This window comes from Oculina patagonica, chromosome 2, assembly GCF_052425735.1.
Source record: "Oculina patagonica isolate OP01 chromosome 2, crgOcupat, whole genome shotgun sequence".
Lineage (NCBI taxonomy): Eukaryota > Metazoa > Cnidaria > Anthozoa > Scleractinia > Oculinidae > Oculina > Oculina patagonica.
In genome coordinates this window covers 7,723,425-7,738,765 of record NC_135759.1, presented here as the reverse complement: position 1 = coordinate 7,738,765, position 15,341 = coordinate 7,723,425, and the positions used below count along the sequence as shown (strand labels likewise).

At 38.9% G+C, this 15,341-nt stretch overlaps 1 protein-coding gene across 3 annotated transcripts; it reads left to right on the top strand.

Annotated features, from left to right (window-relative positions):
• Positions 1–312: 312 nt before the first annotated feature.
• LOC144642863 (uncharacterized) lies at positions 313–14,562 on the top strand. Of its 3 annotated transcripts, XM_078501953.1 has the most exons (14): positions 313–461; positions 947–1,015; positions 1,605–1,646; positions 2,672–2,731; positions 3,224–3,739; positions 4,201–4,233; positions 6,055–6,072; positions 6,169–6,186; positions 6,782–6,919; positions 7,821–8,243; positions 9,051–9,231; positions 9,950–10,167; positions 11,642–11,794; positions 13,236–14,562. In XM_078501953.1, exons 1-14 carry the CDS (start codon positions 407–409, stop codon positions 13,475–13,477), a joined length of 2,166 nt encoding a protein of 721 aa, XP_078358079.1. In that variant the 5' UTR covers positions 313–406; the 3' UTR covers positions 13,478–14,562. The 3 variants fall into 3 exon arrangements, with proteins under 3 accessions (XP_078358079.1, XP_078358081.1, XP_078358080.1); XM_078501955.1 differs by lacking the exon at positions 2,672–2,731; XM_078501954.1 differs by lacking the exon at positions 4,201–4,233.
• Positions 14,563–15,341: the final 779 nt, after the last annotated feature.

Genomic DNA, 15,341 nt, shown 5'->3' with positions numbered 1-15,341 from the left:
GCGATTTGTCATTTGCCATGCTAGATCCTAAAATAGAATTTTGCTATCCACCCTGATAAATCAAATCAAAACAAAAACATGAATATTTTCCCTCCTAGTTAAAGATGGGATAAGGTTTAAGGACAGTAGAAATCACAGCAAAAGTCCAGCAGACTTGTTGTTCGAAATAAAATTAAAAAAGTGGGAGTTTGCATTTCCTATTGCGAAGTGACGCTGACCAGAGCAGCAGTTTCACCTTTGTTTATCAATTTCCTCGGGTACATGTCATGGGTTTTAATTTATGATGATTTATTAATAACTTTAGTTCCAAGTCTTTGTTCGGTGGCTTCTTGTTTGGGATCACGAGGAATTTAGGACAGATTAGAGCCAGGGAATTCTTCAAGCCGATTTATGTAACTTTTTAGTGATGTGGAGAAAGTGTGTATTAATTGTGGTTCTCATCGCTTGTTTAGAAGTTCAAGGTAAGCGGACGGAATGACATTTACTACGAATATTGATCATCTATCGCTGTAAAACAATTCCTTGAAATTGATTCACAAACGTTTAATTAGTTCAAATTTGATAGATGATGGCTCATTTTTAAAAAAAATCAAGGCAAAAGTAGATTTTACCGCTGAAAAAGTTCTAATGAATGTTGATTGTTCATTTTTATAGTTAAAAAGAGAGAGAATACTTGAAAAATTCACCACCGAAATGCAACCTGTTGTTATCTCTAGAATATAGTAAAATCTACTTGTAGTTCACTCCAGGTTTTAATAGTCTTTTAAGGTTATTTAGTGTCATAAATATAAAAACCACAAACGAAAACTTTAATAAGTAAAGCCAGGTTTACTGAAAGGTAATTCCGCGAGCATCATCAAAGCGAAATTTGTTGGCGATCGAGATCATTAATATTATATAATCAATGGCGACTACTAAGTTATTCTCTCTTATTCCTTATCTGTAGTAAACGGAAAATTCCATATAAAGCCAAAAAGTCACAAAAACAAGGAACAATGGTCAGATGACAAGGAATGTGAGTATCTTGAAGTACCTAACTCATAAACATTTTTGAACATATCGTATGTTATTGTTATAATGTCAGTTTGGGAGATGTGTGTTATAGAATGACATCAAGGCGGTGTTAAAAGTGTCAAGTTTAATTCTATACAAACTGAATTGGCTTTTAAAACTACAAAGGAAGTCAGTTATGTGTATTATATTTAAGTGTCTTATACATACAAGTTTGCCAATTTTAACATCGCCCGTTTAAAAATAGACGCAAATCGTTACCAAAGCGAATGGGCTATTTTAACCTTACATTTATTCTAACAGCGCGGTTTTTGGTTATCTGCTTCCAATGTTAGAACATGCCTTCATTTCGAACATGTTGGTAATTGACGTTTTAAATGCCGACTAACAAATGAAAGCTTTAAATTGCCATCAGTTTACGAAACAGAATTTGCAAGCTAAAAGATTTAAGCATCTTCTTTCATAATATAGTTCAAAATATTTCTCGCTACCTAAAAACGGCATCCAACGAATTATAGTTTTAAACACGTTTGTCATTACAGAGTCAGCTCTTTCTGGAATTTCAATACTAATTTTTATTTTATCTTTTGCAGCTAAACAAGTAAAGCGGGACACAGTTCCCTCGGCGGCAAATGGTAAGAAAATCATGAGGTCATTTTACATCAGCTAGTGTTGATTAAACATGGCGGACTCCTGTGGTGTGAACAGTCAATGATGTCTAAACATTTTCAAAATTTAGTGTTTCTTCAGTTTACCCGTAATAAAATCATTTAGCCCACCCACAAATGAAAGACAATAGGACGTAATTAACACAAATTATAGTATATTCAATAAAACGTAAGAGACCATTTTCTCGTTGAACACTTAACCGCTGCTTTTGGTCCAAGCTTTCGTTCTTAGAGCCCTTGATTCTTTTGGGCAGCGGTTAAGGCAGAATGGCATGCTTTCAGTGACCGCTGGCGAAAAGGAATGAAAACTATTGCAAAGACATTCTTATAGAAATGACACAAGAAATAGCGACTATCCAAACTTTTTTTTGCACCTTATGACGAATTTCAGTTTATATAATACCATTCTAACAGCATTTAGAACTAGACAGCGAAAATTTACCAAGTGTTCAGAAAGGTTAAGCGAGAAGGATTCCCAAAGCATCGCTAGATTTTACGGACATTTCGCTTTTCAATACTGCTTGTGACGCCTTGCCCCTAACCTGTAAAGTCACTAGAAGCGGATTTATAGCGTGTTTAATTTTTCATAATTTCTAAATCGTTTGGTACATAGACTTTCAATCGCTATTTTTAATTTGGTCAAACCCTTCGCTCACACACAAAATGCGCCTAAAACACCACGATGAAGATATAAAGTAAATTATTGAAGGTAGACCAAACTGTAATTAGCTTTTTAGCGGTTTTTTCAAGACACGAGGGCATGCTATGTAAAAGTCTACCCGACGTTTTCAATTTGAGATAAAAACCTCGTGTATGCGTGTGCATAATAACACCCCTTTAATAATTTAAAACTGCTATAGTATACTAACTTTTAATCAAAGAAGACCATGTCTTTAAGGTTTCAATGCATATATGTAAATATGTATTTTAGCTTTTTCCCTTTCGAAGTCATTAATGTCTTTTTGATAATCCAGCTAATTTGTCTTCATCAGGATATCCTTCCTATAGCTCGCAGTACGCCGCACAATCTAGTACATCTCAAAACAGTGCAGGTATTCAGTGATACATTGTAAACTTTAACTTAAAAACTTAACCCAATAGTTTAACAATACTCCAGGAAAAATAGTACGAAATTTTAACGTCTGCAAAAAGATGCCAAAACAACATTGCGCACAGACAAATAATCTCTTTTTTTCAAATAAATTTTTAGGAACCCTAGAACGAAAACAGAGATAAGCGCATTTTGTATTTTGCATTTTACAAGTGGGGAAGTGGTTTCAAATAATTGTTGTTATCTAGTGCGATTATGCTTGTGATGTACGGTCAATTCTCTCTAAAACGGACACCGTCGGGACCGGCTCCAACTGTCCGTGTTAGGGCAGTATCCGTCTTATAAGGAGTTTAGTTACAATAAAATGACCGCCAAACGATAGGGACGGAATCAACACCAGGTGATCGACTAATAAAGTGTCCGTTGAGTGAGAGTTGACCATATAAAGCAGACGTGATTATCTTGACATTTCGTATGTTGAAATCTGTTTCAGCGTACAACTCAGCAAATTCTGGACAGGGCAGGTCAGCCATGCCATACCCGGCTTCTTCTCCATCGCCAGCCCCTGCCACTGCCGCTGCTTCCTCCTCAGCACCTGCACGATCAACAGCATCAGCTGCAGCAGCAGCATCACCCCAAGGAGGAGTTGCAGCTACCGCCCAAGCAGCGGCTCCGGCTCCAGCTTCTGCCCCAGCAGCAGCTCCTGCCGCAGCTGCCCCAGCTCCAGCACCCGCCGCAGCTGCTCCAGCCCCTGCTCCTGCTCCTGCTCCTGCCTCACCTGCTGCTGCCCCGGCTTCCTCCACACCTGTGGAGGCGTCAGCTCCCGCCAGAGCATCGGTACCTTACACTGCACAAGCCTCCGCTGCTTACCAACCTTCAACCCAAAGTTACAGCTACAACTACAACCCAGCACCTGCTCCGTACTACGCCTCATATCCGGCTCCAGCTGCATACGCCTACCCAGCCCCCGCTCCTGCACGATCTGCCACCACATTGATTGCTGCTGCAGGTAAGGTATTCAGTCGAAGTTATCATGGCAACCACACCTATTAAAAGAAAAAAATAACTGGTCATAATTTAAAATACCACCATTCACATAAAAGATGCAAGCTGAAAAAGATCTACTATAGAATTGCCTCCAGATCAAGATACAGTTCCCACATTGTTGTTGTGTTGAAACAAAAGAAGGATAGATCAATAACTGCGATTTAGAAGCCGAAGTAGCCAAAATTGAGGTTGGCTACGAAAACACCCCGGCACTGTTTTTGAACGAGAAAACTTAGTTTGATTTAAAATCATGTTAAACTAGCTAGTTAACGAGTTCATCTCATAAATGTAACATTATTGTTTCGTCGTTAATAACCATTTTCGTCCATCTCGATCGCATTGTCGACAAATGTGTCACAATCACGAATCACTCGAAAACAACACATGAACTGAGAGAAAAATGTGAAAATGTTTGCTTTTCAGTGGCTCAAGTGGCCAAGTCAACTTCGACTCAAGGTCAGTACGTTTCGGCAGATTGAAAAACTACGACAAAAACGAAGACAAAATGACAAGGCACATTGCATTACAACCGGCAACAAAACAATAACGTTTAACACAAGCCACTATTAAAAGAAGCTTGAACAGCAGTCGACAAGTTAAATGCGACGTCACTTTAAATCCGTCTTTTTTCCAACTAAACCGAACGGCGTTTTGCTGCTTGATTTTTACCCGTTTCGCAACATCATTCCTGTTCCAGCTGCAGGGAGGTAAATTATCGTTTCGAATTCAGCCCTGAGTACTGTCCATTTTAAATTTAGAAGAAGCTATTAACAAAAGCAGCCGACATAAATTCGTTATGGTATATGAACTAACCGTTTTTCGAAATTAAGAAACCAGTAAAGTTACGAGAGCTACAAGCTACTACTAAAACCTTGCTACTTTCGATTTATATTTATCTACAAGTATTTTTTATGTACGTTGAATCTCTCTTCTGGTTCCGCAGTACAGACCAAAGCTATCGTCTCTAGCAAAAGGGTTAATTCTTGTTACTTATTTTTCGAAAGGCCTCCATTTTAAAACCATATATTACCTTGTAAAATTCATTAATTATTCATGAGGGTGCAAACCAATCCCAGCACAGTATTTAGATCACACGTACACAACTGTAAAACCCAATACAAATCAAACAACAGAATTAACTTTTGATACAAACTCCTGCTCAGCTAATTAGTATTCATTAACTTTTGATACAGATCTCTACTGATTTGCATAACAATACTTTGCATTCAATTTAATGTTTTCATTTTACAAGTAGAATAAAATATTCGCGTCCGATCTGTATGGGCATTCACAATGGCTCGCCTATCGGCTCGCCATTGTAACCGCCCATACAGATCTCCCGCTCATATTTTATCTACTACTTTTAATATCCGATCTTTCGAATCTGTTAATGAATGGGCATGCGCACTATTCACTGAGATATCTAGTAAAAGTAATAGTCAAAGAGTTGGAATATGTCGAAGATATCCATAAATATGCTCAAATAAAATAAATGTAAGACTAGCAAAAAGGTGATTTCAGAGTTTATAAACTCGCAAAAGCATTTTTTTCTTCGTTGACGAACTACTGACACGAGGAATACAATTGTATTTCGCTCTACTACTGGACCTACTGCCTGCTCCACTGCGAAACGACGTCTCGTGGGCCCTCACAGAGGCAGCGTTAAAATCAAAGACGGCTGGACTTGCAGACCATTAGCGTAAAAATAAGACAAATGCATAAACAAGAAACAGTTTACAGTCAAAACAGGGACAACAAGGACTGGTCAACTGAAGTACTGGGTCAAACAGTTTAACACTACACTTTTTCTGTAACAATTATGTAACGATTGTTGAAGAGCGATTTTCAGTTCACGTCCCTGAAAGGTAACTGAACAATGTAGGCGAGGTGTAAAAACACAACAATAAATCAAAAGAAATAGGATTTTAAGCGAAAACAGTGTGGCAGGTTTGTTCTATTAAAAAAAAGAAAACAATTTTAACTGAAGCCGTTTTGTTCAAGACAGATTACAGTTTCACCAACGAAAATTTCAGGGACAATGGGAAAACGCTTTATACAACGTCATTTAAGGATTGCTGTTGATATTAATGAATACGTTATAGGAAACTTTTATTTTGCTCTAAGGGTTCTAACATTTTAATATTTGTAATAGTAGTAGCTCCTGTATCGTAAATTTTGAGTGCGTCGTCATACCCTTTTTCGTTTTTTCGCATTTCTGCTAATGAATTGACACGACTAAAGTGAATGTACTAATTGATGACTTCTTATCCTTTCCAGGATCAGCCAAGGCCCAGGGTAGGTCAATTTAATGCCTTCTTTATCAGTTGTATTTTTATTTCAATTTGAATAAACATATTTCTCATCTCAAATCTTTATCTCTTCTTTCAACAGCACGTAGCAACACGGCAGGTATGTTAACAAATGGCTTTGATAAGTTTTGTTCAGTTTATAAAATTACTGGACGATGAAATTTAAAGGATTTCGTTTGGCGTTTAAAATTCTTTCTAATCTGTTAAAACAGTCAGTTCTTATCATTTTTGTTTGTTTGACGAAACCTAAACCTGCAAACGTAAAACCGTAAACTTTTTCAAAACTGGGCGATATTGCTTGTGGAATATCATCTGTTATTAAAAACTAGCAATGGTATATTGCAATTTTGATTGGTTAGCAGGCAAGGGTATATGAGCTCATATACCATCGACCACAAATATGGTAGCCGTTACGCGTCAACGAAAACAGCCTGGGGAGCTCAAATATTGCAATTCTCTGGTTGTTTTTAACAAAACAATTTTTCACTCGCGCTTGTTGGCTATCTACCATCCCATATCCAACGTGCGCTTGTAGAATAATTGTTAAATATGCCCCAACTTTCCCCTCGTAATTGTCAATTAACGGACAGTTTACACGTAACTGGCTTTTTCCTGATTAACTCCATCGAAAACAAAACAAAAACTTCTAAATAGTGGTTTGTAATGAGAGCTATTTATCTTCTTTTCGTGTTCAGGCGTTTGTATTGACGATGAAAGAGCCAACAACTTCTGCCTGAAGGCAAGGAATCCATGCTTCTGCGAAGAAAACCACCACTTTATGTACAATTATTGTAAAGATTCCTGTAATTGGTGTGATTCATCTGAGAACGTTGGTAAGTACATAAATAGCTGATCATGTGTTAAACAAGCTTTTTCAAGATATTTTAAACCAGAAAAAACTCCAGTATGAAAGTTATTGGGGTGGTCGTCGGAGAATTTGATTTTGTTTTTCTTTTTTCGGGGGGGGGGGGGGGGGGGCTAATGTCGCTGGACTCCGGATCGAGCGGAGCGGACCGGGTTCGAGCCCTGGCCGGGGTCATTGCGTTGTGTCCTTAGGCAAAACCCTTTACTCTTATAGTGCCTCTCTCCACCGAGGTGTAAAAATGGGTACCGGTACCGGTACCGGTACTCCAGCCTTATGGGCCAGTAGGCTTGAATGCAGACTTAACTAGGCCTTTATAGATTGTGCTAGCATAATTTTTGGCATAATTGGAGCTAAAAAGCATAATTTGTGAAACGAGCACTGCCACGGCATAATTAGCAATTTTTAGCACTTTTTGGAGCATAAATTCATAAAATGTAGTAAATATGGTGTACTTTCTACAGAAATAAATGAAATTTAGGTAGTTTGTTCTTGCAATGCGTGTTTTAGCTATACAATTGTGATTGTTAAGTCGTTGGAGGCATTTTACAAACGGTTTAGAGATGCGAGCAGCTAATTTGGACAGCTGACGGCCGTGATAAACTGCCATAAACACAAATAAATTTACAACAACAGTTTATTTAAAAAACATCATAATTTGGTGTCGTTATTGCGCACCTCTATGTATAGAATCTACGTCATTTTGTGAGCATAATTTCGGAAATCAGAAGCATAATTTGGGAATTCTGGCATAATTTTTGCATAATTTGGCAAAATTTTGAGCACTGCTAGTAGCATAATATGCCACTTTTAGGAGCACAATCTATAAAAGCCTACCTAGACTTAACCTTTAACAACGTTCTTTCTAACAGGACACAGATTTTGGAGGGTAGTAAACGAAGCGCACCTTCCAAGATCCTGGGTAATAAACCAGGTCAAATTCTACAGTGATAAACACGCCAGGCACTCCCTGGAAACCAAAACACCCAGCAAAGCTTTCGCCAGCTCAAGTTACATGGGCTACGAGCCCGGCAGCGCTTTTGACAACAAAAGCTCTACTTACTGGCTTCCTAACGGATGGTACGACCGCGGAGCAGGCGAAGATTTCATTGGTTATGAGTTTGACCAGCCTGTGGCTATAAACTCCATCCGAATTATTCACCAGAAGGGACAAGGGAATGTTGTTTCAAGGAAAATGTACGTTGAGGCGGCCGATGCATATGGTGGACCTTATACGACTAAATGGATCATTGAGAATCCCAAAGGAAAGGAAAATAAGAGATTTAATAACAAAAGTAAGTGCTTAATTAAGTTTTTTGTATAGGTAATCTCATGATTTCAAATGCAATTTGGGTTAAATCAGCACGGGTACATTTTTCAAAGGCTAACCAAATTAATTGTTAATAGTGCGCACACAAACATTTCACTGCAAGTGCATGACAAACAAGACGAGTTTGGTCGCTTACCTTTTCGATTCGATTTTAAAACATAACCAATTGAGCTAACAAGCCAACTGGGAGCTGGTCATTAAATTGGTTCGTAATATACCCGAGAAAAATGAAGATGAAATTATGAATATATAAAATCATATATTTGAACTTCGGATGAAGTATAAATGAAGAGAAAATCCTCGCAGTTATAAACACAACTTAAGCAGTTGCAATTGTTAGCTCAATTGGTTAGAGCGCTGCACCGGTATATCAGAGGTCAGATTTGGAGTCCCGGCAAGCCTGATTTTTTCAAACTTTCTTTTCGCAACTGCTTAAGTTGTGTTCATACATGTAACTGCGAGGATCTTTTCTTCATTTATTCTTCATCCGCAGTTCAAATAAATGATTTCATATATTTATAATTTCACTGTCAAAACTGACTAGAAAATACCCTTTTTTTACACTTGCTTTAAGTCGCTCTGCTTTTTCTTTGCGACGATAGAGTTATTTTAATAAATCTCTTTTACTAAAAAATATTCCACGAATGGCTCGGAGCGTTCAGCCTCTACTTTGATTTTCAAGCCCTCGCGCAACCTTTCAATAATTAGCGGTCTCCTGCAAATCAAACGAGCGACGTCAAGCAAGTCTTACCGTTGAATTTTTTGCTCTTAGTGTGCCCTCTGTTCTGGAGACGGTTTTCAACTGACCAGGGAACGTACTGTTTCAAGCTGATGACCGATTTCAACACCTGGCACGGGGCAAGGGACAAGTGCGCTGAATATGGCGCCGACCTCGCTTCCATCAGGGGCGAAGAGGAGGCCGACTTTGTCAAGAACCAAGTTCAGCTGTGCGGGTAAGATTGTGTGTGTGTGTGTTTTTCTTTAATTGGGATCACGGGAACCGGTTTGCTATTTGATAACAAATACAGTGGAATTCCTATTTCTTGAACCACCCAGGGAAACGATAACGTTGGTTCGACAAAGGTGGGGAGGGGGAGGGAAGGGGGGGGGGGGTAAAATTACAGTGTTCGGCTAAAGGAAGGGAACCGACTTTTGGTTCGCGATATCGGGAGTTACGAAAAAACGAAAGTTCGAAGAATCTGGATTCGACTGTACGGAATTTTTGGTTGAAATAAACGAGCCCACGATTTACAGCGGAATGTTGCTAGGTAACGGCATTTAATTGACGTTAAGCCATGCGTTTCTTACTGCTGACCTATTTTTATAACGAATTTTGGCTGTTGTTTGCTGTCATGTAGGAAAATTTTGGATTTCAAGATTGAGCAATTACGGAATTAGTGATAACATTTGGCACGATATGAGGTCATACTTAAAACATGGCAACCATTAAAATTTAAAACAAAGAAAGCACATATTTCAGCTGTTGCACACACCATATAAGTTGAATTAAAGATAAAAGATAAAGATTATGAAGATAAAATGGGCAGTGATTGGGCGGGGGGAGGGGTAGGTAAACGTTTTGGCCATCCTTCCCTAGTTTCAGTTTAAATCTCAGTAAAAATAGGGCTGAAACAAGTTTAATTGTATCAAGCTTGCTGGTTATGCTTTCAGTTATACATGGATTGGTCTGAACGACATGAAGAATGAAAGCGACTTCCGATGGAGTGATGGAGGTAACTTGACATACAAATCAATGAGTCCACAGATGGATTATATGAAGGACGAGAGAGCTGATCAAGAAATGGATTGCGTAGCTTCCGATCAGAACGGGCAATGGACTACATTTCACTGCGATGATAAGTTCTACTCCATCTGCAAGAAGAAGCTAAGTACGTTTATTAAACACATTGAGCCGAAATCTGCATTAACTACATTCTCGGACAAAACTTAAGAAAAGTGCACGCTCTGATTGGTTTATTTAGCGTCTACTATTTGCCTATGAGTGCACGCTGACGTATGCCTAAGAAAAGCCATATCTCCTAAATGCTGATAGACTTTTAGGCATAAGGTACGTCTGAAATAATTCAAACGTTTTCTTTTAGGTTTTACTCAGCGTTTACCCGAGCACTACACGCATTTGTTTACATAAGCGCGTACTTTTACCTCAAAGAAACTGAAATAAATCGCCGCTAAAAGTCGTGCTATAATTAACAAATGGTAAACTCATTTCACAGGTTGTCTTGACTTGCAAACTTGTTAAAAACATGTTATCTCCCTCCCCCCACTCAATGTTGTTTAATGGGGTTTGCAATTCACCATACTTTGTTTTCATAACACGACAACATTGACAACATTGAAATTGGGAAGGGAGGCTGGAAAAAAGAGCTGTGGTACCAAAACTTGTGGAAATTCAAAGTGTTTCAACAGTTTCGTCCGAGATTGTAGGTTGAGATGAACACAGGAGGGTTTGAATTAGGTCAACTGTGGCTGAGAATTGGCCAAAAATTATATTTGAAGCTGAGATGCCGGGTTTTCTTTAACTGACAGTTGACGAGTTTTCAAAGTAACTGTTAGATGGAAGAACATCATGGGTGCAACGACCTAGGGTCACGTGGCTATCCGTTACTAGGCAAGCGTTACTGGAGTTGCGTTACCATTCAGACCATTTCGACCTTCGGCGAACTCAAAAATGCGTAATTTGTGTCGCTTGTTAAACTGTCACGAACTGCAAACGAAGACTTCTGAAGAATTTCCGTATCTTTTGGATATCACCCGAGGATTTCCCAGGACTAGACGCAGTTTAGCAAGGGATGATGGGGCCGAACTGACTCGTTTTTAATTGAAAATTGCGAAAATATATGTGATATTCTTGGTCAGAAAATAGCCTAAATCGAGAAACATTTTTAATAAGCAGCCAACCGTTATAAAACTGTTAGGTATTGTTTGACCAGATTGCACTATAAGGAAATTTTATATGTTGGGTAATTAGTTAATATAAGTCAATTTTAAATATGTAAATAGTAATTTTTATTTTTATTTTTTGTTATCTATTTTTCGCTCTCGGAAATATTAGCTTGTCAAGCTACTCTAAATTCGAGTTTAAATAAAGTTTTATTATCATTATTATTATTGGGTTCCCGCATTCCACTTCAGTGCGTACGAACAATAGCACCAGTAGCACCGGAACGAGGTTGGGTGAACATTTTCATACATTTTTTGTACTTTTGTTCACCCTAACCTCGACTCGGCGCCATTATTCGTTGGAATGCGGGAAAAGTCTATCATGATTTTTTGAATAATTATGATTTTCGCTGGGAACTCGACAATGACCATCGCTTACTTGAATTGTTTTCTTCCGTGAAGCAACCGAAGATGATGACGATGATGATGAAGAAAACGACGATGACGATGACAGCGTGGAGAGCCACCATAAGAAGCACCACAAGGCTCACCTGAAATATCATCACAGTCTGAAGAAAAACAAAGTGCGAAAACACAGCAAAAAAGTTAGCTTGGGTAAGTAGAATAATACTCGATCATAACTCCTCCATCCCTCGGAGTTAAAGGGGCAGTGCCACTAACATTTAGTGCTACTTAAAAATCCAATGAAGGTGTTTGTATTAATTGGAAATCCACTAATAGTGGCTGGCCTTGCTAAAATGTACTTCATTTGTCTTGGAAATTGTTAGAAAGTGCGGTGGCTACGAACTTGAAGGAAAGAAGAGGCCTAAACCTTGAAAAAAGTCGGGCCGACGTTTTCAAGTTTGACAGTTTAACTTGGAAGAAAACTTTCTTAAAAAACTTTGATCACGGTAAATTACATCTTGGAGAATAAATTTATTCCTTTCTTTTGTTGTTAAAAAAAAAGGTAAAGCAACTTTATTTTACACGGTTTGTGTTTAGCTGGCTTGTGGGGCCGTGTTTGAAACAAATACTGAACAAAATAATTAAAACATAACATGGTTTCCCAACTGGCAGAGGCACACCAGTTGGCTATTACAATGACCGAGGATTGAACTCGGGACGACCGAGAACAAATCCAGATAGGTTTTTTTGTTGATTGGTGAGTGCACCCTCATAATTCTAGCATAGTTTACACAAAAACTTAGAAGTCTTCTCGTGACACTCTTTTAAGGGAGGGCGAGTGAGATATGGGAGGTATGGAGTCCCAGTGCTTATAGTACTGGATTCCAGGTCTAGCGGTCCGGATTTGAGCCTTGGGTGGAACAAGACAGTTTATTTTTACAGTTAAAACTAAATGGACAACAACAAATCTTACGGTTATTTAGGCGTCCTACTAATTAGGGTATTATTACGTGCAGCTAAAGATATTCGAAATGTAGACGTTAACCTTGATTTTTAAATTCGAATTGAAATACACGCCCAACCATTATAGAATGGTCCCTGAAATGTAATGAGTTTTTGCAAATTTCAGGGGAGTCTTGAAATCGCGGCTTCTCAAACTAGTGTCTCGGAATCCTGAGCTCGCAAAAAAAGGCTTATCTCGGAATCTCGGATTTTGCAATATGAGTTTCGGAATCAGTTTCGCAAGCCAAGCGAAAACTTAATTTGTATGAACTGTCATAAAACAACTGCAAAAAAAGAAAACAAAACAAAGAAAATCACGATATAATGCTTTTTACTGCTCGTTAATTTCCCGTTCTGTTTTACTCCGTGATGATCTAGAGATAATTCATAGTACGACGCATAGAGTAGACAGTGAGCTACAGAGCACAAGTCTCACGCTTGAATTTTTGAATCGCGGCTTCGCGGCTTCGCGGCAGTCTCGGCCTCTCGGCAAGTCTCGGATTTTACCATACTACAGCCAGGAAGTAAGCCCACATAAATCAACAAATCTTTTGAACAATGAAAGATAAGCCTAGGGCTAGGAATTTAAGCCATTAAGTTATCTACTAAATTTTGCCATGATTCTTATATATGCTGTACTTTCCCGTAGCTGAAGAGCTCAAGGAAGCTAAATCAAACAACACTGAAGATGAAGAAGAAGAACAAGAGAGCGACGAAGACGCCATCCGTGAGGCTGTTAAGGCTCAAAAGAACTCCAAAGAACACAACGATGAAGAAGAAGAAGACGAAGAAGAAGAAGAAGAGGATTCTGGGTCCGGGTCGGGCCGCTCTGCTAGCACTATACCAGACAAGCCCAACAAAAGATCGCCCCATAAAGTTTGGGAATTTTAGAGCACTCTTTTAAATTTGATGTCCAGACGAGTTACAGCGCAACACTGTTGATGACAGTTGCAATTTTGCTGGCTTTAAAGACAAAAACATTTTTTTTCGCAAGAGTCTTCACGAAAACCGAATCTTTTTCTGGGTTTTCGTGAATATTCTTTGAGCTAAACCAATAGGCAAACATAAAGAGACGTTGCCTGAACCTGGGAGGACTGGTGATGAAAATTGCTTGAGAGTGAGGCTGGGTTTTCGGGGAAGAAGTCTGGTGCCTACACGGGAAGAACTTCTGTTGTTTTACATTGCAGTAAAAAAGCAAAAGTTAAACTGGGCATTGTTGTAAAGTAAAGTTATATTATGGCACGTTACGGATCAACAAATTTTTATCCTGACGCGTTTTGGACATGCTTTTGGCTTAAAGCTACACTTCTCAATCAATTTCTCTTCACAAGCCCTCTCGTCGCTACAACCTTTTTCTTTAGCATGCTTGATTTAGTTTCCTTTTTTCAGCAACTTGTTTCAAACGAAAAAATACACTTTAAAGTGGATGGAATCCTCAATAAAAATACTCAGTAATATAAAATAACGCGAACCGCGAAAATGTCATGATTTTTGTTAATATTTCTCATCTTTGAACGCCATATTGGATTTTGCGGTTTCGCGTTATTGATTGTGAGCGCAGGGTTAACAAAAAAAAAAAAAAACAGCGCCCACGATGCTTTAGCTAATGTGAGATACCGCATACAATAGGGTTGCTGTGGAGGAGAATATTGACTTAAGTCGTGTCATTTTAAGAAATCACCAACTGATTTGTTATTTAAAACGAGGTCAATTGTATTTTTTCATTTTGGTAAAGTTTGCAAATTCTTGTCATTTAAAAAGGTAGTGTATATTTTATTTTAGTTTTGCTCCGCGAAGAGCTTTAAGAATTTTTGAAAAATTCAAGCAATAAACTGCTAGAACGACGATGGTAATTATAAAGTACACTTTACTATATTAACGTACTTGTATATCAAGATTTACAAACTAGCAAAGGTTGATTGTAAATGATACTACTACTCCTGTTGAAAAGATAAATAAAGAGTTTCATTACAAAATTAATGCTAAATGGTGATTGTGAACAGGTTCTGGTAAAATCACCGAGTGGAGAGTCTTAGGCCCGGTTCAGACGCCGTCTTTTCGCCCTCCTTGGGTCTGGTCTCGGCGTCTGTCGCTTTTCTGGGCTCCCGCTTCCCGCCGCTGGCCGGATTTCCCCGCCTTGGCGGCGCGGCCTGTGCCGTCCTTTCTTTTTTGCCGCGCCTCACTGTTTTGGACGGTCTCACGGCCGTCGCCTCGTCGGGCGTCTTTGTCTGGGTCGGTCCAACGTTCGGCTCATGGTCGGCGTCTGACCGGGCCTTACATTAAAGAGGCATGGGTACGGGTCATGGAGTGCTTTTACACGGCAGACATTTTTTGGCACGGCTCGGATAAAATTTGTACACGTACCAAAAAATAGCACCGATACCCTGTTTACCGGTCTTTTATCTACCCTGCTAAACTGCGTTAAAGGAGAAGTTTATTAAAAATTTTTTTTCCTTTGCGCCAATAAAAAGTTTACACAAAGATATGTTATTCTCCAAAATTTCAGCCTTCAACAATATTTTAATAGTCGAAACTCAAAATGGAGATGCACAAACAGGCATTTTGTCAAACAAAAGCCACTACGAAGGAACAAGGAGTTTCGAGTATTTAAATTTTCCCGCCAAGCTTCAGGCTGAGCTCTTTGACGTCACGCATACATTACCAGCTCCAAGATGGCGGCGTTCATTTGTCGAGTTTTGGGAAAGATTTCGTAGGGTTATAGCGAACGTTGGAGGCTGAAATTTTGGAGAATAGC

What these genes read in the sequence shown, in the direction of transcription:
- LOC144642863 (XM_078501953.1), top strand. Translation starts at nt 407, where the DNA reads ATGTGGAGAAAGTGTGTATTAATTGTGGTTCTCATCGCTTGTTTAGAA. An exon ending in CGCTTGTTTAGAAGTTCAAG is followed by an intron (nt 462 to 946) that starts GTAAGCGGACGG and finishes CCTTATCTGTAG; the next exon opens with TAAACGGAAAATTCCATATA. An exon ending in CAGCAAAAAAGTTAGCTTGG is followed by an intron (nt 11,795 to 13,235) that starts GTAAGTAGAATA and finishes ACTTTCCCGTAG; the next exon opens with CTGAAGAGCTCAAGGAAGCT.